The sequence below is a fragment of the Syngnathoides biaculeatus genome, chromosome 2 (genome assembly GCF_019802595.1).
Source record: "Syngnathoides biaculeatus isolate LvHL_M chromosome 2, ASM1980259v1, whole genome shotgun sequence".
Lineage (NCBI taxonomy): Eukaryota > Metazoa > Chordata > Actinopteri > Syngnathiformes > Syngnathidae > Syngnathoides > Syngnathoides biaculeatus.
The window spans coordinates 20541026-20567253 of NC_084641.1; the positions used below are offsets into that span (position 1 = coordinate 20541026).

The 26228-nt window shown below is 39.6% G+C and overlaps 1 protein-coding gene across 3 annotated transcripts in view; it reads left to right on the plus strand.

Annotated features, from left to right (window-relative positions):
* The window catches only part of smc5 (structural maintenance of chromosomes 5), a 31597-nt gene extending 5979 nt beyond the window's left edge, over nt 1-25618 (plus strand). For 2 of the 3 annotated variants that reach the window (XM_061840307.1, XM_061840327.1), the window contains exons 4-25: nt 1352-1404; nt 3174-3336; nt 4669-4803; nt 4955-5095; nt 5394-5555; nt 7215-7286; nt 8838-9093; nt 9162-9316; nt 10910-11023; nt 11132-11226; nt 12984-13116; nt 13202-13375; nt 13769-13938; nt 15118-15241; nt 16149-16271; nt 16361-16486; nt 16586-16681; nt 19058-19162; nt 19776-19895; nt 22074-22253; nt 22652-22747; nt 22824-25618. In XM_061840307.1, the coding sequence (XP_061696291.1) occupies nt 1352-1404; nt 3174-3336; nt 4669-4803; nt 4955-5095; nt 5394-5555; nt 7215-7286; nt 8838-9093; nt 9162-9316; nt 10910-11023; nt 11132-11226; nt 12984-13116; nt 13202-13375; nt 13769-13938; nt 15118-15241; nt 16149-16271; nt 16361-16486; nt 16586-16681; nt 19058-19162; nt 19776-19895; nt 22074-22253; nt 22652-22747; nt 22824-22961 (2931 nt within the window). In that variant the 3' untranslated portion in view covers nt 22962-25618. The remainder of the gene's footprint in view (nt 1-1351; nt 1405-3173; nt 3337-4668; nt 4804-4954; nt 5096-5393; nt 5556-7214; nt 7287-8837; nt 9094-9161; nt 9317-10909; nt 11024-11131; nt 11227-12983; nt 13117-13201; nt 13376-13768; nt 13939-15117; nt 15242-16148; nt 16272-16360; nt 16487-16585; nt 16682-19057; nt 19163-19775; nt 19896-22073; nt 22254-22651; nt 22748-22823) is intronic. The other variant, XM_061840316.1, reaches the window with a different exon arrangement.
* Nucleotides 25619-26228: the final 610 nt, after the last annotated feature.

Genomic DNA, 26228 nt, shown 5'->3' on the forward strand with positions numbered 1-26228 from the left:
AACTTTTGTCTCAAACTCATCTTTTTATCTGAAACCCAAATGTCTTAAGTAAGGAACAAATACATATGAGTTGACCTTGCCCTTGCAATACTTTTGGAGGGGACTGTAAACTGTCAATTTAGTGATATGTAACAATATAAACCAGCTCAAAGGAACATGTTTTGTATGAAGATTCATAAGACCTATCAAAAGTGCAGCCTATCTTTAAATGCTGGTTTCTGTACATGTTGAATGGCCGCATCTCTTTCGCTGTAAAGCCAGTAAGGCTATACTGTATATGTGAGCAGGCACTGTATTTTGGAATTTAATCAAGAAACACTCTCGTCTTTTTAATGAAGTCTTTGCAAATAGAGAGACGGACAGGGAGCTTATAGTTTCTTCTTTCCTCATTCTGAATCTGAAGAACACTGTTTAACTCAAATGGAAGGGAGATGACTACAGAAAAGCCTTTTCAACAGTTATCTTGTCCTTGGGAGAAAAGAGAGACTGGAAAAGGCACTGACAAAGTAGGTAAAAAAAACAATTAAGCTGTATGTGCCCAGATATCTTTTTCTTCTTCTTTCCTTTCGGCTTGTCCCGTTAGGAGTTGCCACAGCGTATCATCTTTTTCCATTTTAGCCTATCTCGTGCATCTTCCTCTCTAACCCCAACTGCCCTCATGTCTGCCCTCACAACATCCTATGATAAGTGAAAAATCCATACACCGAATAACGTGAGTATGTGCTAATTTAGTGATTAAGAGGCACAGCTCCTCGAGGTCAGCCCCATCCATCAGGCTGGACAATCGCTGATAAAGAGGGTCGTCAATTGCAGATCTGCACCACCAACCCCCAGGACCAATCCCCACCCCACATGACTGCCGGGACCCACGACATGCCCCTGAGTGTGGATGGTGGACTCAACCCCCAAACCAGATATGGACCAAAAAAAACAAACGCATCAGGCCCCACAGCCCGCACGGGACCTCCCTCGGGAAGAGGAGGAGGCGAGTGCAGAGGGACGCACGGAATGGAGAGGAGGAGGAAGCCGGCTTGAGAAACAACAAAGGGTCTCCACCACCTCTACCAGCATCCAGAGCGGAGGAACCACGAGGACGTCAGCCAACACCACCAATAAGAAACTGTTCACAATTGGAGCAGTTGGTTTAATAATAGTTTAAATAAAAACACAAATATATGTTTGCCGCCAGTTCCGCTTCTCACAGGGCGACCACAATTTGGCTCATGAGCTACCACTTTAAAAGGCTTAATGTCAGACCCTGTTACACCTAAAATACACTTCAGCTTTCTGTTTCAAATTTTTGAGGATGTCATCACAGTGTCAATGACTTATACTTACTTTCTCTTTGTAGGTCGGCGGCTACGTGAAAACAGGATGTGACAAAGGATTTGTTGAAATTGAACTGTAAGTTGTCAGTGATGTGGATTATGGATGAATACTAGTTGCCAATGATCATTGAGAAACTGGGTAATATTGCTTCCGTTAATGGAAAATACTTACTCTTGATACAGTCTTGTAGATGTAACATTTGCTAGCAGCTGAGCCATTTTGTTTTGTTAAATTACTCAAAGGCAACCCAACGAAACATTTTGTACATTCTTATGAGAATATGCAATTACAACACAGTGGGGGGTTTTCAATTAGTGACCCATAAATCTGCGCAATAGTTGGATTGTAATTATGAGCATTGCCACGATTAAATGATTCTGATAGTGCGTCTGTTTTTTTTCCTTTTTTTTTTTTTTTTTTAAGATTTAAACCCCCCCCTTTTTTTTTTTTTTTTTCCATATGAGCAGCAGTGCAACATAGTCAGCCAGCTACCTGGGGGCTACTATGGTTAAGGCTTCGTTTGTTGGCACCATCCTCAGGGGGTCAACTTGGAAAAAAAAAAAAGCCTGAAATAGCATTGATGTCCAATGTAGATATATCAGAAGCTTATATTTTTAAGTTGACTCTCTCAAGTTGGCTATGAGGAGGCGCGTAATGGTAAGACATACAGTAGTAAATACAATGGTTATTGTGCTTTCCTCCATCTATTTCACTGATCTGATTGGGAGAGAATTCATTTGTCATTTGTCAAGCTGTTATGGTTAAACAGAAGAACAGAGATGAACCTGCCCTTTACAATTCACTATATTGATGATTTTCAAAGTACTGCTTGCAGACTTTGCCTTCTATGCATAAGATGTATTTGCTTCTATTAAGTTGCACTTTGGCGGCACGGTGGCGCAGCTGTTAAGTGTTGGCCTCACAGTTCTGAAGTAGAGGCTTTGATACCTGTCTCTGTATGGAGTTTGCATGTTCTTCTCATGCCTGCGTGTTTTTTTATTTGGGACGTCCGGTTTCCTCCCACATTCCAGAAACATGCAACATTAATTGGACACTCTGAATTGCCCCGAGGTGTGATTTGAGTGTGGCTGTTTATCTCCCTGTGCCCTGCGATTGGCTGGCAACAAGTTTTTTTTTTCAGGGTGTACTCTGCCTCGTGTCTGTTGACAGCTGGGATAGGCTCCAGCCCTCCCCGTGACCCTCGTGAGGATAAGCAGCAATGAAAATCGATGGATGGAAGTTGCACTTCATGAATGTGATTTATAATAGCATGATAATTCAGTTATCCCAATTTATTATTTAAAGATGCCTTTTGCACAAAAAAATCATTACATATTTTTGAAAAGTAGTACAATAAAAATAAAAATTTCCCCTAACACGGGGAATGACTATGATTGTTATTTTGGTCATCATCATGCAGCCCTAGTGACGTGTCAAACTTCTCACTTGCCACATCTTTTTATCTGGCAAAAAAGCAAAGCAAAGCAAAGCAAATGACAAGCATCGACTTCATGTTGCTAAAACGTCCAAATTGCAACATTTATATTCTAAAGCGTCATGTAAATTCAACACACCACAGAGAGGAGTAATGTTAAAAAGCCTCCCAAATTTGACTGAATAAAAAAAATTGAATAAGGGCCACCTCTCAGATGCTGTTGTGCATATGTCAAATGGATGCGCCAAAAGGAATCAACGATACTGAGAGGGTGATAGCTTATATGATGGAAAAACACTTGGGTTCAGACTTGAAAATTTAACGATTATTGTATGTATATATATATATATATATATATATACACATACATACAGACTACCTAATTGCAAATATGTTTTTCTTATTTCAGTTTTAAGAGTGGTGGGAATGTCATAATTAACAGAGAGATCCATGTGGAGAACAACCAGTCAGTGTGGAAGCTCAACGGAAGAATTTGTAACCAGAAAACAGTGGAGGAGGAAGTTAAGGCGTTGCATATCCAAGTCAATAACCTTTGCCAGTTCCTGCCTCAGGTATGTTTCAGTATGGTGTAAGGTTAACAATTATTTTACTAACACTTTAATTTGTCTATTGAGTTTTTGATTAATTATTAAATTGGGTGAAAAATATAATGTTTAGACATTTCCATCTTTTATTTCCAAAACAGGACAGTGTTTTAAAATGACGGCGCAGAAAATGCAAAAACATTGATTGACTATGATTGAGTTGGTCTGGTCCAGCGGTCGGCAACCTTTGACACCGAAAGATCCATTTGAACCCGGTTTCCACGGAAAAGAAAACACTGGGAACCGCACATCTAAAATGAAGAAAAAAAAAACTTCTACTACTTCACCGCTGCATGTTTCTCCATTGGCTTTGCCGGGCTTGAAAGTCGCTCAAAATAGACGGCGTTTCAGCGGGTATACCCGCTTCCGCAGTGTGACGTCTATTTTGAGCGACGAAAAAATAATATCAAATAATTTAATTAATATTTTAATATTTCAAGATCACAATCTTCAAATTTAGAACTAAAATAATATAAAAACTAACACAAATAAAATGCACTTCAATTAAATACAAAAAAAAATTTTTAGTAATTTATTTTCCCAAACCAATCAGAGCCGCATTATAAGGATGAAAGAGCCGCATGAGGCTCCGGAGCCGCGGGTTGCCGACTGCTGGTCTGGTCTGTAACATGTCTTAATAATGGCAAAAATGTCAATCTTTGTTTTCCTAAATGAGAAAAATGAATTCAAATGGCTTGTTTTTATTATTACTTATATTCATGGAAGACAGAAATCTGAGATTACCGGTATTTACAGTTGGGAGGCAGTTCATGTCTCCAAAACTGTTAATCCTTTATCAAAATATTTAATTCATTTGATTTTCAATGAGTATTATTGTATGTGTAGTCTAGAGCAGGGTTGTCAAACTCATTTTTGTCACGGGCCATTTTATAGTTACGGTTTCCCTCAAAGGGCCGTGATGACTGTGAAACCATAAAAGTCTTTAATCGCCTCATCATATCGACACATGAAATTTATTAACTAGTTTTGGTATCAGAAATCACGCGTCATGGGTTTTTCAGCTATTGTTGGTGTTTGGTAACAAAAATGCTTCCAATATCTCAACATTATCATTTATGATATGACATTTTTGTATAGATTTTAGCAAGAATAATGGAAGTTGACATGATTTTTTTGCCTTTGCGGGCCATATAAAATCATATGGTGGGCCGGATCTGGCCCCCAGGCCTTACGTTTGACACCTGTGGTCTAGTGTGTCTGCACTAAAATGATCATAACCTGACATTTTTACCTTTCTTTTCAGTTTTTCCTTTAATGCGTTATGTTTGTCTGCACTAGGAAAAAGTGGGGCAGTTTGCCAAAATGTCCAAAATCGAATTACTGGAGGCAACTGAAAAGTCTGTGGGTTCCCCAGAGATGTTCGAGTATCACTGCGAGCTCAAAAACTCTCGCTCCAAAGATCGAGAAATGGAGGTAAACGTGTACAGTAGACCGTTTGATTCAACATGACAATACGATTAAACCTGAGCAGATGAGTACAAAAAATATAGAATTGCCTTATTTTACTATCTGTTATTCTGTAATAGAAACCGTTTTTTTTTTTTTTTTGTTGTTGTTTTTTCAGAACGTTATAAAGGAGAAGACCAGCTACCTAGAGAAAACCAAACAGAGATTTGAGCGACACAAACTTGACGAGAACCGTTACTATGAAAAGCAAAGGCATCTGAATGCGATTGAGTTAATTGAGAAGAAGATACCCTGGGTGGTGAGTAGCATTTACAGAGCTGCCAAATGTTCCAGAACGTCCGTATTTTGTTACAGAAATCACTGAGGCGTCAACGCAAACCATGGCAATATTTCGAGGCCAGGAAAATTTACGTCATCAGTGTCTTCAATATTTCTACTCTTAGTTTGATTTATTTGCACAATTTGATTCCAATCGAAGATTTTCACCGTTGAACATTCCTGGAATTTTGCTCCCCAATTGGTGCTTTGTGGACTATAATGGCTTCCACTTGACCGTTCATCCATATATTGAAGCTGTAGGTTCCCTCTGCTTGTAGGAGTATGAAACCACCCGCGAGGAGCTTGAGGGTGTGAAGAAGGAACGAGACAAGGCTAAAAAGCAGCTCGCTGTCCTCAAGCAGGCCCATATGCCCATGTTGACCAAGCTCCAGTCGATTGAAGAGCATTTGAAGCCCAGTGAAGAACAAATGAAGGCAAAGGTGAGCCTTTAGATTTTGTGCAGAGCATCATTATCCATATTGATCTTTAATTATAGTGTTTATTTTTATTTAATTTTTTATACAGTGATTCCTTGACTTCACAGTTTCATTCGTTCGATGATCACGCTCGTACCTCCAATTACTTCGATCTTAAATCAATTCATCCCTTTTTGAATTAATGGAAATGTCATAAATGCCACACTAGGGCCGTAACAATACATCTAGGTCACAATTTGATACGTTGTGTGTGACCCACAGTTCTTAACACAATTTGATTTTTTGGGGGGGAGGGAAGACGAGAAGGTTATATATTACATTACAGATTGTGATGGCAACAACTAAAAAAATTGAAAACACTTAATTTGCATGAGTGCAAAAATTTAAGTTTCTGGGACTTCTGGTCTGTGCTTTAAACTAGAAATTAGGCAAAAATGTTAAAAACAACAACAAGACACATTTTCATTTACTGTCTGACTCTGGCCAGGAGTCACCACACTGCACTCTCTGGTTAAATGTGTGCACGAAGCATCTCATGTGCAGCCACTTTCATAGTATTAGCGATGTTTCCAGCATTGTCAGTGGTCACTGAACGAGTGTGGAATGAGGACATTATACTTGCTGATTTTCCACTGCCACAGCCGCTATCAGGCTGTGTTGCTCGTTTCCACAGAACGGCTGTGATTACAATTGATTCACACTTTAATTTCCTTTACTTTCGCCATGTTTCATATTTCTGTTCTCCTTGTGTAGTTAGTTGAACTAACATTAGTATACTAGCAATCGAGTAACCTCAGGTTAAACCAATGCATATTGCTCTTTTGAAAAAGTAGTTTGGTGACAAGCAGTTGGAGAATGCTTGTTGAGCAAATCTGTATACAATTTAGCCTTATGTTTTATCACATTATTATAACAATTATTATCATTATATTGTAGCATTGTAGAAATTCCCAGCATGGCAAGTGTCTTTGTAAATCGTTGTAAGAATTCAATGTTCTTTTTAGTTAGTGGTAATTGTTCCCCATTAGTATTAATTGTGTTCATTTTCCCTCTGTGTTTATAATAATTTGGCATCAAAAGTAAGTGTGATGTCACGACCATTGACTTGCCTCATTCTCACTCACTAGCACAGTTCACTAGACAATGTATGTAGCAACAGATTTAAATAAAACTATGTAAAGAAGTGACAACAGCTTTGCCGAATGTGACGTGTATAGGCACACTGACAAAAGGGCGTTTAGCAATTTTCCATTTTCAAGACAGAGTTTTGTGAATTTAAAAAAATGCTATTTTCGGTTTAAATACAAAATCATTAGCCCTATCGCATTAGTTTCCTTTATTCAGATTTACACATTCTTTCCACCGTCATCTTTCAGAAGAAATGTCACAGAAAGTTAAGAAAAATAAATGCATGCATGCAGTTAATCTTCTGAAGCTGTCTGAAGTGAGGTCTACTCAGTTATGGAGCTCATCTGATGTGATGTTACGTTTGATGACAATTCAAACTCCACGTTTTATAACTTTATGTACATTCAAACATCAACGGACCACTGTAAGTAACTACCAGTAAACATGATAGTGCTTTGAAGCATCTCACGTTTTCACGTCCCTGTCTGAAATGAGTAATATAATCACTGCTTTTTGTTGGTAATCATTTTTCAGAGTGCAGCAATCAAAGAAGCTTCCTCGAAATGCAAACTAAAACGAGACCAGTTGGATCGAATGCACAAAGATGTAAGTCACAAGTCGCAGACCTGCACTAGGGGGAAAAGATAGTGGCTTACATATCAATTCAAAGCATTCCTGTAAAACATCCAAAATGTAGTTAAGTGAATTCATCTTTAGGCATTCTGCCAAGTCTGAAGAAGGGTTAGGAAATGCAGTTGAAAGTTTATCATCTGTTTGACTTGTGATGTCATTACGAGATCAGTGACGGCCCATTCCCATGCAAGTCGAGAGATCATATTCTTCTTCTTTTCCTTTCGGCTTGTCCTGATGAGGGGTCGCCACAGCGTGTCATCTTTATCCATCTAATCCTATCTCGTCCATCTTCCTCTCTTACACCCGCAGTCTTCATGTCCTCCCTCACAACATCCATCAACCTTATCTTTGGTCTTCCTCTCACTCTTTTGCCTGGCAGCTCCATCCTCAGCACCCTTCTAACAATATACTCACCCGCTCGCCTCTGGACATATCCAAACCATCCAATTAATGTATATAATTGTTTCATTATATCACCCATAGACAAGAAATTGGTGGGCAACCACCGGTAGTTTTGAAATCACAAGTGAAAGAAAATTGTAACTTTTGGTCACTTTATTTTAAAAAGGGGTTTGGTATCCAAATAAATGCTTGTGATATCCCAACATTAAAAGTAATGATTTGTATTTTTGGTATGTAGTTTAGCAAGATGCATGAAGTAGACATGATTTGCTCTAGTCGGGTACATCAAATGATATTTTGCGATGGATCTGGTTTGACACTAATAACTAATTGTCTTGTACTTAATTTAGATTTAACCATACATATTAAAGTATGGCAAATATTGTTCTGGGGCTGAAGCTGGAGATTTGCATTGATTGGAAACATTACCTTGGTTTGCAAACTTCTCAGTTTGTGAATGGAGTCACGGATAGACTTGAGCTTGTGACAAATACAACTTGAACCTGGAAATTATTGTTCTGTTCATGGGTAGCAGTTTAGCTCCTTGTTAGGGAAGAAACAAGTTGTTCAAAAAAATACTGAAACATTGAACAGTTGGACATGTATCAAAAAGTTAAGAATTAAGTACATCTGTAAAGGTTATCATGCATTTTAGGTTCATCCTGAAATTTTAGCTGAAAGCCTTGTTTCCTAAAGTTTTAGGGATGTACTGTGATATGGCAGTATGGTGGAACAACTGGTTGGCGCATCTGCCTCACAGTTCTGAGCACCGGGGTTCAAATCCCATCCTCGTTTGTGTGAAGTTTCCACGTTCTCCCCGCGTCTGCATGGGCTTTCTCCAGGCACTCCGTTTTCCTCCGACATCCTATAGACTTACATTAATTGGAGACTCTAAATTGCTCTATGGTGTGATTGTGAGTACGAATGGTTGTTTGTTTATATGTGCCTTGTGATTGGCTAGCAGCCAGATCAGGCTGTACCCCGTCTCCTGCCCAAAAATAGCTGGCATAGGCTCCAGCACTCCCACGCCCCTTGTCAGGATAAGCAACTCAGAAAATGGATGGATATATTGTGACATGTACGGTTTGCTAAAATGTTAAAAATGTCTGCTCATATGAACAGATTGAAGACATAAAACAGGCATTTAAAATGAAGCAGACTGAAGAAGAAGATCAGACGAAGCGCATCAAAAACATCATATTGATGATCGAGGACTTGAAAGTCGTACTTGCTGAAGTTGACAAACAACCTGACGTGACGCCAAGGATCACTGAAGTCAATGCCGAGTTGAGGCAAATCCAAACGGAGAGGGAGAAAGTGCAAAAACAGAAAGCCGACTTGCGCCAGGAGAAGGACAACTTATCTGCAGAGTTGAGAAGTAAGTACAGTATCAATGACGAGTTATGTTAAGATTGCTTGATAATTTTCTTTTGTGGTTTATGACAGTGTTGGAGAAAAAGCTCACTGATATGAATAACGTAATGACGATGAAAGAGGAGAAGCTCCGGGGACGCCACAGGGACACACACACAGCTGTGGAATGGTTGAGGCAGCACAGAGACCTTTTCAGTGGAAACGTGTGTGAGCCCTTGATGCTTGTGGTGAGTCGGACTTACTTTTTATCCCCCTTCATTTAGATAAAGCAAATGATGATGACGTTATTCAAAACAAGTGTTGATTTTCATTAGGGAATCACGGGTACCAATACTAATGTCATGGCGATACGTCTGCACTCAGCCTTGAAAAAAATGCTCGGATCCTGAAACACATTCCTCTTGACTAGCCTAACACATATAATCTGGGCAGATGAAGTTGGCCCCATCCCAGCAGTGTGGAGCTGCTAGGTTGTGGTGTGAGAAATCGTAGCGATCAGGGGGTCTATCAATGCATTCATTACATCAATGTATTCATTAAAATTCCTAAAATGTAATTAATTGATCTCTTTGACTAATTAGACTTTTGGGTGAAAATAAATCAATTTAAATCATTTCAAACAGTAAGATATTGTTTGGATCAATACTAATAAATACAGTAATCCCCTGTTTTTCCCGATTAATTGGGACCAGACCAGACATCTGACGTGTGTGCGGCATGTTACATAGAGATGCTGAGTGGGGCAATGTGGGCGTTATGGCCGCGGCAGTATGAACAAAACCTTTATCTCTTCTTCTGCTTTAGCTTCACTTATATAGCTCGATCTTAGCATTTTAGGACATTAATACATGAAGTGCATGGCTGTTCATTTATAACTAGGAATAAGATATTCTTTTTACGACTACAACTAAAATAAGGAGCCCTTAAGAGAGAAAAATATTTTCATCTCCCTTCACCAAAACCCTCCTCTGTTTGGGTACATGATGATAATGATGAGCCATTTTACTCTTATTCCTCTCTGGAGACATTAGCCACATTTTTCACCTGCTTGGCTCAAAGTTTTGCCACTTACAGATCACCTGATAAGCCATAAATTACTTTATGTAATCCATTGGTTAATAACAAATGGGCCAGTTTTCGTCATACCTCTTGTGGATTATTTTTCTCTGTTTGAGTAATATCGGTACATTAAGCATTTTCTAACATTCCATAATACACGCTGAGTGTAAAGTATGTATGATTATTGCTAATATTGGGTCAGACTATAATGTCTGTATTCGCCAGTATTTAAGGTTGCAATATTGGTATCGTGTTGGAAAATGAAAATTTAAATTGGGATGTCCCTAATAACAACAGTAATTACACTGCGAAGAGAATCTGAAATATAGTGGGACTGGAAAGCTTGAATCCTAATATAGCGTGGGATAACTATCTGTATTACCTGGAAAAAAAAACAATTGGCACAAAGATTTTTTTATTGAACAGCCACCATGTCTTTGGTAAAGCTCAGCACCTACCCGGCCCCTTTCTTGTCATTTGCAAAACAATGTGAAAATGATTTCACTCATGTTTGTTTCTTAGCTGGAGATAAACTTGCTAGTCACTGCTGGTTACAGAAATAATAATAATAATAAGTTGGTGAACACTGTGTGCGCTTACGTTTACAAGCTCTTCTCTGTTCGCAACCATGTTGTTGTTGTAAGCAGTGCATGCCAGCAGGGATGGGATTTGAGGTCTAAAAAAATACACACCAAATATCTATGAAGTGGTCACCCCACCTATGCTTATACAGTATATGCTTTTAAATGTGGCCTCCTCAGATCAACATGAAAGATCATCGCTTTGCCAAGTACTTGGAGAACCACATCTCCTTCAATGACTTAAGGGCTTTTGTCTTCCAGAGGAAAGAAGACATGGACAAGTTCTTATTCGAGGTGAGGAGGCTTCTGATTGTTGGAGTTAGGCACATCTTTAGGCAAATGCAATGCTAATCAAGAATAAACCCCAAATAAAGGATTTACTTTGAATTTTTCTGACTTTAGGTGCGTGACAAAATGAGTTTGAGAATCAATGTTATTATTGCTCCGACAGAGACATGGTCAAGAGCTCCTCCATCGCGTCATATTGAGTCTTTGAGGTGAGAGTAAGAAAAATCATGATTCACAGAGTGCATATAAGTGCGACACAATAAGGAGCCCCAAATTTAGTGTCATCTGTCGTGTATAATATGCTCTTGAATTTAATGTGTACCCTCAAAATCAACCCTAAAAATTAAGAAAAACGTTTTGTCTATATAGAATTCTCACCTTTCACTGCACAGGTGTCAAACTCAAGGCCTGGGGGGAGGGGGGTGGTCAAAACTGGCCCGCTGCATGATTTTATGTGGCCCGCGAAGGCAAATTATGAGTATCATCTCCCAGAATTTATAACAAAAAATACATCTGTACTAAAGTTTCAAAGTGTCATATCATAAATGATAACATTGACATATTGTAAGCAATATTCTGCGCCCAAAGAACAGCAATAGTTACAAAACTCATTACCCTTCATTTGTGATGACAAAACTCAATAAATATGATGAGGTGAAAGATTTTCATGGTTGCACAGTCATAACAGGCCTCTGAGGGAAACCATAACTACAATGTGACCTGCAACAAAAATGAGTTTGACACCCCTCTTTTACTGATATCTGTCCTCTAAACTTGTAGTAGGATTATTTAATTTTTTTTCCTCCCACATCCCCAAAAACGTGCATTAATTGGAGACTCCAAATTACTCCAAGGGGTGATTGTGAGTGCGACTATAGTCTGTCTCCAACTATGGTCAGTGGCATGACATATGTATCCTCACAATTCTCTCAAATCCTTGGGATGAGTGTCCACCCGTGGGTGATTTTGCCATGAGGGAGGTGAACAACCAGTTGCTATTTTAGCAGAACATCAATAGCCAGACTGGTCACTTAAAAATGTAGAACTGAAGAAACATTTTGGATTAACGGTGAAGGTCCAGTTGCCTCGATTCAACCTTTGCTGTTCATTGTCAAATATTCTGACTTCAAACAAAGTGTGATTACTCAAAAACAAACCTTGTAATTACTTAGATTGTTGCAGTCCTACTACTGTAATTAATATTAGGCATTTAACTTCAATTACAGTGATGCTTCGGTTCTCGACCACAATCCGTTCCAGAAAACGGTTTGAGAAGTGATTTGTTCGAAAACCGAAACGGTGTTTCCAATTACAATGAATGGAAAAAGAAATAATGCGTTCCAAGCCTATATAATTAGGCTTTTTAAAGCATTTTTTTTTAGCTTTTCCTTATAATAAACTCCATAGTAGAAATAGATGAATAGTTTAAATACTTTATATAGTAAAATAATTTAAGAAATATATTTATGTTTTGCTTAAAATGTTTGCTTTAGTAGTAGAGTACGCAAGGCTGGGAGCGCATTGCCTTATCTGTCGCGACTCGGCTCCCAGGGTTGTAAACTTTTTTTATTAACAGAAGTCCTGAATAACTAAAGCAACTTGCTTTGTTTTGAGCCATGTTTAGGGGTTAATACAGTAGTCCACGATAAGAAGTCACTACCGGGACACGTCTGTGTACAGAGGCTGCGTAATACAGAATAACAAAAGTGCGCTGGTATTATGTTATTTCCGTTTTTTCTGGCGGCGTGGGAATTTACAACAAAGCGCGTCGTGGGTCAGCTGGTCTGGCTGCGCGCAATATATTATTTATGGTTTTGGCTGGGGCGTTCGAGTACCGCTTGTCATTCGAAAACAGAAGCAAAAAAATCTTGAAATTTTCATTCAAAAACCGATTTGCTTGAAAACGGGGACGTTCAAGAACCAAGGCTTAACTGTAATTTCCTGTTTTTTGGGGTTTTTTTTGCAGGCGCTTTGGGTTCTTCACCTATCTGCGTGAGACCTTTGATGCCCCCGAGGAGGTGATGAGTTACCTCTGTCAGCAGTATAAAGTGCACGAGATCCCCATAGGCAACGAGCAGACCGAAGCCATGATAGCAACGGTATTAACGTCACACTACTCGAAAACTCAAATTCCTGGCAGATAAGATCCAAATATGGAATCTGAATTCAGCACATGTTTTGCAGGTGATAAAGGAGCCGTACATTAAGGTGCTCTATACAAAAGACCAGAAGTACACTGTTAAGAAGTCCTTCTACTCCAACATTACCTCCACCAAAAACACTACAGTGTATCCGTCCAAGTACCTTAGTATCACAGTGGACGCTGAGCAGAAACGGCAACTGGAGCAGCAGATGAACGTGAGAGACACTCGAGGTTTACATGCAATCACGCTGGCATTAGGATTTGAAAACGAGCTCTGATTTAAAATATATTCATCGGTTCTCTAATTTCATATCAGAATTATCATGACCAAAATGTTTTCTGAAAAATATAGAATTAGCACCCTGTGTGCCTTTTTTGATTTAGAAATTTTAAACATTTACCACACCTTCGTTGCTAAGTCCCCGTTTTCTCTATGTTACAGGAGTGCATATAGATCTTGTATGTGGTTTTCTCCATTAGCCTTAACCTTTGCCTTCTTTGTTGTTTATGTGATATGTCTCATGGACATCCAGCTAATTGCATTTTGAAGCCTTGCCAGTAATTAAAAATATGGAATACATGGTAAACAGTCGCCACCCTTCATGCAGGTTTGCCGTTCAAAGTTACGAGACATTGACGAGCGGTTGAACATAATCCAAAATGAAGCGACCGCACTGGATCGCCGTGACAATGAGCTGTTGTCAGAGAAGAAGAACCTCTTGGAATCAAAGGGCAAAAAAAGACAACTGGAACAGAAAATCAGCACCAAACAGGACAGGTATGATCAAATCCACTGCCTCTTGTAGCATGCACTATCAACTACAGACTCAGACTACAAGCCACATACTTACTCTCATCTATGACCCTGCCTTCAAGTTCAAACTGGTCATTAAAAAAGTAATCGTTTAGCCAATTCCAAAGACTCATTTTCTGTGCACATTTTATTGTGGCACTAGAATTTTTCTTGCTTATGTGTTACCTTGTATTGTTTGTATTCTGCCTTCTCTGAACATAACAGTGAGATAAACAAGGATGTGAACCCATACAAAATTCTTAAATTTCTGCATATATTGGTCAGAAAATTTCATCTTTGATACCGTAGAAGTGATGATGACATACAGTGCTGTGACACTGGACACATGGAGAACATTCACCTTTGCAGCCAGTGGGCGTAAGAAAATAAAAGCAGTTGTTCAATGTGAATGCAAATGGAACGTCAAACTGTTTTTTTTGCTATTTTTTTCATTTTTTTTTTCTTTCTGATGTCTGGATGGCAGTAACGAGACAACGTTCAGTGATCCTAGCATTTGACATCTGGGCAATCTAACAATGACTTTGACAGGATTGCATTGTTTTAAAATCTATCCAAAAACATTATAAGGCAATTTGTGAGTATTCGTTAACTATTTGTGAAATTTTCTGCTTGCGGGCTACTTTCACTGTGCATATCTGGAAAACTTTGTGGCACTTTTGATGCTAACATACAAACAATCAATTCTGATTAAATAATCCAACATAGGTCACTGATGGTGTAGTGGTACACAGGCCTGCCTTTGGTGCGGTTAGTGTGGGATCGATTCCCGCTCAGTGATGGTGTCGATATCTGCCTTGCGACTGACTGGCGACCAGTTCAGGGTGTAGTTTGCCTCTCGCCCGAAGCTAGTTGGGATAGGCTCCAGCTTCGCCGCAACCCTTGTGAGGATAAGCGGCTTGGATAATGACATGACAATCCAACATACATGACATCATCAAACAAAAATAAGTAACATTGGGCAAATATTCTCTCTGCTGTTTGGAAATGGGGAGAACTCCTGGAGTTTATCTTCAGCTTTAAGTTTAGTGACTACTAATTCTTTACCTGATCAGTCACTTGATTTATTGTGTGCTTACATACCACTCTTAAGACCACTTTTTATGCTATTCATTCGGAGTCTGATTTAGTAATTCTATGTTTTAGACTGAAGCAGCTGGAGCACAGTGGAATTGACCTGAAGAAGGCTGAGGCAGAGACAAAAAAGAAAATAATTGCTGTCAATTCCAAGAAGAAATCCGTAGTTACTACATTGATAGAACAAATTAAGGTAAGACAGAGTGAACTGGACAGCCCTCTCAGTAACTGTGATTCTTAGATTTATACATTGTTACCTTGAAATATTCTGTGCATTTTTACCTTTTTTTCCTTTTTTTTTTTTTTTTTTTTAACAAATTTCAGTGACGTTGGGGTCTTGTGGAAAACTTAAATGTTTTATATATTTTTGCTATTCATCCTATAATTGATTTCAGTCTGAGGTCTCTGTTGTCATATTTTTCATTTAATAATGCGGCACACGTTTTCAGTGAGACTTGCCCTTTTTACTCCAAAGCCACACTGGTGTAACGTGCAGAATGTGTCTTATTAAAATAAGCAGGGAGGTCCCTGATAAAGGTATTGGGTGGATGGCAATATACAGTGGGTACGCAAAGTTTTCAGACCCCGTTAAAATTTTCAATTTGTTATATTGCAGACATGTATTAAAATCGTGTGTTCATTTTTTTCCTCATTAATTTACAGACAGCACACCATATTGACAAAAAAATTGAATTGGTGAAATCTTTGTTAATTATTATTTTTTTTTTAAGAAACATCCCTCAGCCCTAAGTATTCTATCCTCTAAGTATACTACGCATGTTTTTGGAATGAGGGAGGAAACCGGAGTACCCAGAAAACCCACTCAGGCACAGGGAGAATTTGATAACCCCACACAGCCATGTGTATGGGGTGCTAACTAGTCGTCCACTGTTCCGCTGCGTGAATTTAAATAATATAAAAAAAGTGTTCTAAGTCCATTGACCGGTAGTGTTTGTGAGTGAATACTGGCCCATTTTTACAATTGTTTTGAGTTGTCTGTTGTTCCTCCGTTTTTTTTTTTTTTTGGTTTTTTTTTTTCCTGAATGTCAGTTAAACCCAAGTTGTCTCTTGTGCCTCTAACGTCCCACGCCCTCCTCCAGCTGCAAGCCAAACTGACCATGGAGAAGGAGTACCTAGCATTGGAGATGATGGGGCTGTTAGCAGAGAAGACCAAGCTGGAGAACCTTTGCAGAGAAGGCACAAGCGGACTAAAAGCCATGACTGTAAATATTTGACCCTCCATTAGCTACTCACCATCTTCGAACTGTAATTTGTGTTGTAGATGTACTACTGGATGTGTGTTTTTGTGTAGCATCAATGCAGCCAATTGGAGGAGAGTGCAGCCCAGCTGAAAATCCAGTGCAAAGAGAACATGGAGAGAGCCAAATCAATCTGCAAGATGCAGCCCAACGAGACGTTACCCCGAAACTTGCACGATGTTAGTCTTTTTCACAGTCCACTAAATATCCTACTTGGCATGTGACCTGATCGGTGTGTGAGTGCAGTTGCACTACTTAACTTGTTTTTGTGAATGCAGGCTTTCAGTAAGCTGCCGAACACATTGGATGAGTTGGATGCCATGTTGAATGAAGAGCGGTCCAGAGCTGAGAGCTTTCCTGGACTCACTAAAAAGGTAAGGGCACTTGAGTCACCTCCCAAGGAATGGTGGACATTAGCCCAGGGTGGAGAATTTCTAAATGCAGATCGAATTATGTAAATGAGACTGTGTTTTTGGGGTGGGTTGGGGGTGGGTGGCATAATTTACAACAGCTTTCTTTTAAACATTTTGGGTTTGTCGCACCCTATGCAATTGACCCCTCCGTGGCTATTGCGCAATCCGCGTCACTGACCAATCAGAGGCCAGAGATCTGCATAAACCAAAGCCCGTTTTTGCTCCCGCCATTTTCTCAGACAACATTGCATGGTCCAGTATAGGTTTAGTTAGCGTTTTATCGCGTATTTGGGTTATTTAACAAAAAATATGGTTAAGAGGTGTAGTCACGGACTTTGTAATAGTGACGACAGGTATCCTGAAAGGCTAGTTGGTGGAGTTCGATTCGTACCCTTTCCAAAACCGAAGACCCAGTACGAAAAATGCCTTCGATGGGTCAAACTTTGTGGAAGACCGCATCATTAACTAAATCCATCTAATATCAACCGGAACAGATATGTTTGCACGAAGGTATGCCCTATATTTGATTTTCAATACATGTCTCGTATAAATGAATTCGAAGTTCTTCGCTAGCATAACACTGCTGCGTGTGAACGATTGACACACTTATTCTTTGTTGAGCGATATTTAGCGATGATCGGACTGCACAAACATATTGATTTCTTGCTGGCTCGCGGCCCAAAGTTAACTAGACTGTGTTTTCACGAAGATATGCCCTAAATTTGATTTTTAATACACGTCTCATATAAATGAATGAGACGTTCTCCGCTAGCATAACATTGCTACGTGTGAACGATTGACACACTTATTCTTTGTTGAGCGATATTTAGCGATAATCGGACTGCACAAACGTATTGATTTCTTGCTGGCTCGCGGCCAGAAGCTTAACCAGACTGTGTTTGCATGAAGATATGCCCTAAATTTGATTTTTAATACACGTCTCGTATAAATGAATGAGACGTTCTCCGCTAGCATAAGATTGCTATGTGTGAACGATTGACACACTTATTCTTTGTTGAACGATATTTAGCGATGATCGGACTGCACAAACGTATTGATTTCTTGCTTGCTCGCGGCTGAAAGTTAACCAGACTGTGTTTGCACAAAGATATGTCCTAAATTTGATTTTTAATACACGTCTCGTATAAATGAATGAGACGTTCTCCGCTAGCATAACATTGCTACGTGTGAACGATTGACACACTTATTCTTTGTTGAGCGATATTTAGCGATGATCGGACTGCACAAACGTATCGATTTCTTGCTGGCTCGCGGCCGAAAGTTAACCAGACTGTGTTTTCATGAAGATATGCCCTAAATTTGATTTTTAATACACGTCTCGTATAAATGAATGAGACGTTCTCCGCGAGCATAACATTGCTACGTGTGAATGATTGAATGAAATCAGAAGCATGGCGTCTCTCTCAGTTAAGAATGTATTGTATTTAGAATCTATAATATATCGTTGATTTGAATGAAATCAGAAGCATGGAGTCTGTCTCAGTTCAGAATGTATTGTATTGTATTAGCCATTTTTACTGTTTGTCTTATGTCAGCGCACGTGGCGTGACGTCACTTCAGGAGGCGTGGTTAAGTGCCCTGTACGGAGGGGTCAATTGGAATAGAGAGCAGGTAAACAGTCCTGCTAGTCTTATAGGATAATTTACTGTAATATTGTCGAGCCCAGTTATGCTGTAGTGTAGTCTACATTAGCCATTTCTTTGGTTTACACTTAGCTCAGTCTTAGTGTTGGTTGATGAATTGATTTTATCATTTAATTTGGGTTTATTGTGTATTATTGAAAGAGTAAGACCCTCACTGTGGTTGATTACTCAAACTTGTATCACAGAGTAAATGTACACATAATTTAATACAAAACTTCATGTTCACATCTCTGCATAGTTTCAGTATTCCATGTATTACACAAAAGTAAATTTTTGTGGATGCGTTTCCTTGCACTGCATTTCATATAAAGATTCTAAAAATGGCTTCAAATTCAATGTTTGACATTTTCAATAGTACACATGATAAGCAGCTGCTTTATTCACCCCCCAGTACTCCTAAACCTGTGATCCTAGAGTTGTTCCTTGTGGTGTATTTGGAATTTAAAGTCTTAATTTGGGCAATTATTAAACATTTTATGGGGCTGTCACATACTCACTGTTTGCGACAGAGCTCTGTAATTTTATAGAAGACGTTATGAAATCCATTTTACATTATGTTCCCTTTAAAATTGAGTAATAGTGTTTATCCTAGCTTTACGGAGCGGATTTGACATCATTATTAGATTAACAACAGCATTTGTTATTTGTGACCTTGATTGTTGTTGTCTGTAAGGTGGTCGAGGAGTGCAACAAGCAAGCGCAGGAAATAAAACAGTTGGAACAAGAACTGACTGAGAAGAACGCGGCCTTAATTGCTTTCAGACAGAAGATGTCAGAGGTACCTGTGCAGCAGTCACTCAGATGTCTTATGGGGGAAGTTTCAAGATAAACCTAAAATGCGCTGTGACTTTTATTAGTGAAATTTATTTCACCTCTAAATGTTTGAATGCGCATGTCTAACATTTCAATACTCGTGTACAACTGGGTGTTACAAGGACCGAACTAAAAAATTCACAAATGTTTGAGCTTAAATAGACCATTACATTTTTTGCTCTAATTGAAAAGTCATTATTTTCATGCTGTTTACATGATATCGGAAGACCAAGGGGCTAGCTAAGAAGTGATTTTATCAGAGAGAAATGGACATCTACTGATCTTATTCTTGGAGAGTCACAGAATGTCATATAGCGGGTTACAACAAAGACAGTCACAGAAAGGTAAAGAACAGAAATTGATTTCTTTTTGCCATTCAACACCTTGTTGGAAAACAACAAAATGTGCAGGAAATCCTGAAAGATTGAACAGTAAGACAGTGCATTCAGGTTTAGATTGAGTCAAATTAAGTAAGCCTGTAATGGTTACAGTGCATATTGGGTTCATCCTGAAATTTCACCCAAAAGCCATTTATCCAACACTTTGTGAGCATTATGAATTGTGTGTGTTTTCCACAGGCTAAAGAATATTGGCTCACCCCTCTGAAACAATTGGTTCAACAAATTAACAAGAAGTTCAGCGATTTCTTCCGTGCCTTGGAGTGTACAGGAGAAGTGGATTTGCACTATGACAATGAGGTAGCACACTTTAAAACTAACACTGGATGATTTCCTCTTTTAACTGGGCCCTTTTCCCCCTTACACACATACAGTAATGCGAATGACCTCACTTAAACTTTTTGAGATAGGCACCGTCATTGAGATGATTTGATTTTCTGCTTTGACTTGGGTTTGCAAATTTGAGATATAAGCACTGTATGGTGTAAGTGATCTCAACTCTCTTCACAAAAAGCAACAGTTTGGCAAATGGTGAACAATTCTTCCAAAAAGAGGCCTCAGCTGTTTAGCTGTTTGTTTTGCAAACTAAACTATGTCAATTACACATTGTGCAAACCTATTATAGTTGACTTTTGTCACACTCACGCATTACATAACAGAGCTGTCACTTCGATATGACATTGGTGGCCGCTTATACGTAATGATTCTACAACATTGTACATATTATTTACTGTTTTGTAAACCAGCCAGTGGGGGGAAAAAAAGAGGAATTCTTTGGAAGTGTCAGTCGTAGTAAATTCCCTGTTGTTGGTGCTGTTGATATTAAAGTAATGACTTTGTTTATTTTGCAACAACGGCACAGTGGATCAGGTGGTAAAGCCTTGGCCTCACAGTTCTGAAGTCCCGGGTTCAATCCCGGAACCACCTGTGTGGAGTTTCCATGTTCTCCCCGTGCCTGCGTGGGTTTTCTCCGGGTACCCTGATTTCCTCCCACATCACAAAAACATGCAACATTAATGTGACACTCTAAAATGCCCCTAGGTGGGATTATGAGTGCAGATGTTTGTCTCTATGTGTCCTGTGATTGGCTGGCAACCAGTTCAGGGTGTACCCCGCCTCCTGCCCGTTGACAGCTGGGATAGGCTCCGGCACTCTCCGCGACCCTCGTGAGGATAAGCAGCAAAGAAAATGGATGGATGAATGGATTTTGCAACAAGCATCATTGTGGGTAGCTAACGGGATTTGGGAAGATGTGTGGCTTTCGTTCATGGCAGACTGCTGTTGTTTTCTTTTATCATTGAAGTCTGTCTGTTTTTGTGAAGATATTTGACAAAAATTACGCAGGAATTATAACGCAGTGAGAGTGAGTCATATCGCCTTATTTAATGCATGCATTATTCCGTGCATGTATTTGTTGTGCAGCTAAGGAGTTCTCAGAAAGAAGCCAGTTGATCTGTTCAAAGAAATAAATCAACCGTAATAGCAACATTGTGATTTCCTTTATATGTTTTAAAGGGCGGCACTGTATATCACCTGGTAATGCGTTGGTCTCACAGTTCTGAGGACCCTGGTTCGGGTGGTGACTACTTCAGGGTGTACCCTGCCAGATTTGGCTGGGATAGGCTCCAGCACTCCCCACGACCCTTGTGAGGATAAGTGGCAAAGAAAATGGTGATCATTTTCAAATGATCAACACTTGTAAAGCTTTATTGGTAAAAATGTTGTATATTCTAATGGTCTTTCCATACTGCTTATCCTCACTAGGGTCACAGGCACGCTGGAGCCTATCCCAGCCGAATCTGGCAGGGTACACCCTGAAGTAGTCACCACCCGGCACCAGCGGGGCACATATAAACATATAACCAGACTCATACTACGGGCAATTTAGAGTCTTCAATTAACCTACCATGCATCCTTTTACAATGTGGGAGGAAAGCAGATAGAGGGATAACTTGCAAACGCAACAAAGGCAAGGCCGGATTTGATCCTAGCTCCTCTGAACTGTCAAGTAGATGTGCCAACCATGCCACCCATTTTTATCTTTTACCGTACTTCTTAATCATTGTTGATTGTTATTGTCAATCATAAACATGATCATTGCAGTCACAGACATGAATATAATTATTATTAGTAACGTCATCCATGGTGACCAAATTTGTTATTTAATAATTATTGGGAGCCTTTCACAATAATCAGTTCCCAAGAAGTAGCTCTCAGTTACGGTTTCAAAAAGGTTAGAGCCTGCGAAGGCATAGGATAACAAGTCTGTCTGGACTTATTACTGCCCTCAAGGGGGCAAGGTGGGCAGCAGTACAATGGCCATAAAATAAATGCAAAGTGGGACATGTTTAATTTGTTTTTCAATTCTATTTCTCATTGCTAATCTATATAACATGCAGCATCTCATGCACTAAAATTGGACAGCAAAGTCAAGTGTGTTTTTGTACTTCATTGATTATTATTCATGATTCATTGCAGGATGAATATGACAAGTATGGCATTAGCATTTTGGTCAAGTTCCATGAGAGCAGTCAGCTCCATGAGCTGACACAATTCCATCAGAGTGGAGGTGAGCGCAGCGTCGCCACCATGTTGTACCTCATGGCCCTGCAGGAGCTCATCCGCTGCCCCTTCAGAGTCGTGGATGAGATCAACCAGGTAAACCACACCCACAATGACATCCTTACACTACTTTTCAAAAGTTTGGGGTCAACCAGACTATTTTCTCCCATTTTGTAGCGATCATAGACAAAAACCTTTTGGGTGAACATGGGACTCTTTTTGTTTGTTTTGAAATAGGACATGGTCCCTATCCCCTGCAGGCAACAGTGCATCAATGGGAAATATGTTATGACTGAGCAAGATTTTATGAGTTGACTTTTGTGCTCCTCCTCATTTTAATCGTAATTTGGCCGGAACTCGACATGCTTGATTTTTGACATTTCACTTAACTTGCTTGAAACTTGAAGATTAAGACTTTAAGCTTATTCATTTCTGTGTACTGTGTGTGACTCAAATCCATCTAATATTAGCTGATAGTATTGTCTCTTTTCAAGGGAATGGATTCCATCAACGAGAGGAAAGTCTTTGACATTCTTGTCCACACAGCCTGCAAAGAGAGGACATCTCAGTACTTTTTCATCACACCCAAAGTGAGCGTTTGAGTCGCCCATGCACGTTCGACTTTTTTTTTTTCTTAACGTCATCTTGTGTCGTTGCCGCTTTCAGCTGCTGCAGAACCTCACCTATGTTGAGGAGATGACCATCCTTTGTGTCAACAACAGCTCTCACATGCTTTGCTCCAATGAGTGGGACGAGAGTGCTTTCCTTCAACGCTGTCAACAAAAGAAGAAAGTTCAGGCGTGAGACCTTCAGAGTTCCACAAATGTGTTGTGATGACATGATGGAGTTCACTATGGCCTTTAGGAGTGTGGCTCAAAAGTTAAAACCCATTCACCGAGGCAAATCTCGCAAGACTTAAGCTCTGGGAGCAAATGCGCCATCTGTGATGAAATACGTACAAAAAACTAGCAGAAGTTACTGCAACGTTGCAGAACATCATCAATGTTACAATTACAACTGACCATTTTGTATTGTCCAGCTCACCAAATGATGAATATTTCTATGTTCACTTTCAACAGTATCCTTTTCTGGTGGCATAAAAAGCACATGAAGTTGCACAAGTTCGTCCTTCAAAAAAAGGATGTTAATGTCCTGTTCAGATCAGCCTTCACTGCAATGCAGCTGCTAAAAATTTGCTGCGGTTTCCATATGGAGAAGGTCTATAAGTTGGAAGCTCTTCAAAAGAGGAGAACAAGTGAGCTTCAAATAAGCAAGCACTCATCCAGGGAGGCAAGGAAAACCCAAACCTCGAACAGATCATAGACTACCGCAGGATGTGCAAGAGTGATATGCATTATTTGTGCTGTTAATACGACCAAATTGGTTGTAGCTTTTGTACAAGTGTTGCCATTGTTCATTGCATTTCTGGATGCACAGGCACGTATGACTAATAAAGGGAGAAAGAAACAAAGTGATTGCTGGTCAATCAAAGGCCCTCTGGCGATGCCCCGCTGCTACAAAGTGATCCTGAAAAGGACAAAGTGGAAAAAAACACAGTCAATACAAATGTGTATGTTAAGATGAGTAGGATAAATAGTATACAATTATCGATGAGTAAAATTGATTTGTTTATTTCTTGGTGTCTGTCTCCTATGCCATAATGTAGACTTGACTGTTGTTAAATGTTTGACATGAGCAGTGGGGTTTTGTACAGTGTCTCTGCCGTGGCTGATCAGCCTATCCCGGGAGACCAAAATGGAGCTCTCACTCTCACCAGGACAATGTTTAGGAAACGTCTCCAGACAAGTTCAGTACCATTTCACCAGTAAGTTTGTTTAAAGGTAAGTGTTGAAAATAAAGACTAAGAACAATATAGCACTGAATTGTTGAGATATGGTTTGAAAAAATGTAAACCATTTTTATTATTTTGGGGCCAGGGGGAAAAAGGTATCCTTGTGATGTCATGGGGATGTGGGTCCTCTACTGTATATGGTGCCATGAAAACCATTGCCCCTTTCTCAAATTGTTATATTTTTTCAAGTTCACTTTAAGATCCATCCATCATTCAGGCGAATGCTCTAACAATTTTCTCCACCAAACTGCCTTTTTTAAAGCATACAAACCCAATTCCAGTTAAGTTGGGACAATGTCCATCCATTCATCTTCTACCGCTTTTCCGGGTCAGGTCGCAGGGACAGTAACTTTAGCAGGGATCTCTGGACTTCCCTTTCCCAGCTACTTCATCCACCTCTTCCGGGGGGATCCCGAGGCATTCCCAGGCCGGCCTAGAGACACAGTGTCTCCAGCATGTCCTGGGTCGTCCCCGGGCTCCCTTTCTGGTGGGAAATACCAACACAATCACATCATCTGCAAAAAAAAAAACAGATGAAATGTTGAGGTCAACAAACCGGAATCACTCAAGACCACAGCTCCGCCTAAAATTTCTGTCCGTGAGGATAATGAACAAAATCGGTGACAAAGACCACCCTTGGTGGAGTCCAAAACTAAATAAAAAAAACCACACTCCACCTACTGACTCTGAGATCCAGCCTCTCGACAGACCCTTACCAGGGAGGACTTGGGAGGGTGAAGAATGTGATCCAGTCGTAAAAATCCCTCTAGTCCCCATTTAAAGAAAATTCTGACCTTTTCACAGTACGCATAGCGTATGAGTAACTGCTCCAAATATCTTCCCTTTGTATTTAAATTCATTCATTTGTTCCTTAGGTTATTTGTTTGTTCATAAGGTCTATACTTTTTTTTTCTGAAAAAATAACGTCCTCATTCTACAAACATGAGGTTAAGACTTCTGCATCACAAGAGATAAAATCTGTTGGGAAAGTCTGTCTTTTTAACACTAAGAATTTTATAATAGATTCATGGACAAGGAAGACATTTTCTGCTTATGCAAAGCATTAACTCAACAAGCCTACTCAAATTTAGTGCGTCACCGTTTTCATTTGTAAATGTCGACCGCGGACCCGTCCAGACTTTAAATATAAGCGACAATTGCTCCATGCCTTTCATTTGCAGAATGAGCAAACTGTGGAACCTCTGAATACAAACACTTACACTAGCCCTGTTTGCGCTGCGCTTGTGTCAGTGCTGTGCTAGCGGGTTGCTGCTGTGTTACTGCCGTGTCTCAGTGACTTTTACCGGTATAATTTTTTAATCGGCCCTGTTAGCGCTGTGCTAGCGTTAGCGCTGTGCTAGCGTGTTTCTGCTGTCTTACTGCCTGTCTGAGTGATCTAGGTATGTTTTTTTTTTTTTTTTAAACCGGCTCTGTTAGTGCTGTGCTAGCGTTAGCGCTGTGCTAGCGTGTTTCTGCTGTCTTACTGCCTGTCTGAGTGATCTAGGTATGTTTTTTTTTTTTTTTTAAACCGGCTCTGTTAGTGCTGTGCTACCGTGTTTCTACTGTGTAGCTGGCGCGGCTGTTTTATTTTTTTTTAACCTGCCCTGTTCGTGCTACCATGCTGTTGCTATGTTAAGATAAGATAAGATATTAAAACTTTGAAAACTTTCTCTGTGTACTGTCATTGTTTGTAAATATCTCATGTTTCAATATGTGTTTCAATCTGGGCACTTGTGACTTTTACACACGTGTGGCTTATGTATGTACCAAATGGTATTTCCTTTACAAATGTACTGGGTGAGGCTTATAATCCGTTGCGCTCTGTTGGCCGGTACTTTTTCTTGTTTTTTCCTCTTTAGGGGAAATCAACCCCAAAATTGGTTCTTGGTTGTTTCTTTTCACTAGATATTTATTTTTCCAATCCATTTAAAGTCGGCATCAATTCTCCCCGGATTTCTGCAATTTGCGTTTCATTGAATAACAAAATGTGCTCCTCATTTTGTTGCTGACGTCAGCAGCCTGATGTGTCAATCAGGCAGGTTTTCAACCTCAATGTGGGCAGGCTAGAATCTGTATGAAAATCAAATAAGCATACGTCATTACGAAACAAGCCCAGCATGAGCTACTAAGCTATTTGGAATGATTTTTTTTTTTTAAACATTATTTCTTAAGTCCAGAACTACAGAAATGTGTAGTATTAAAGAGGTCCTGTAAATACA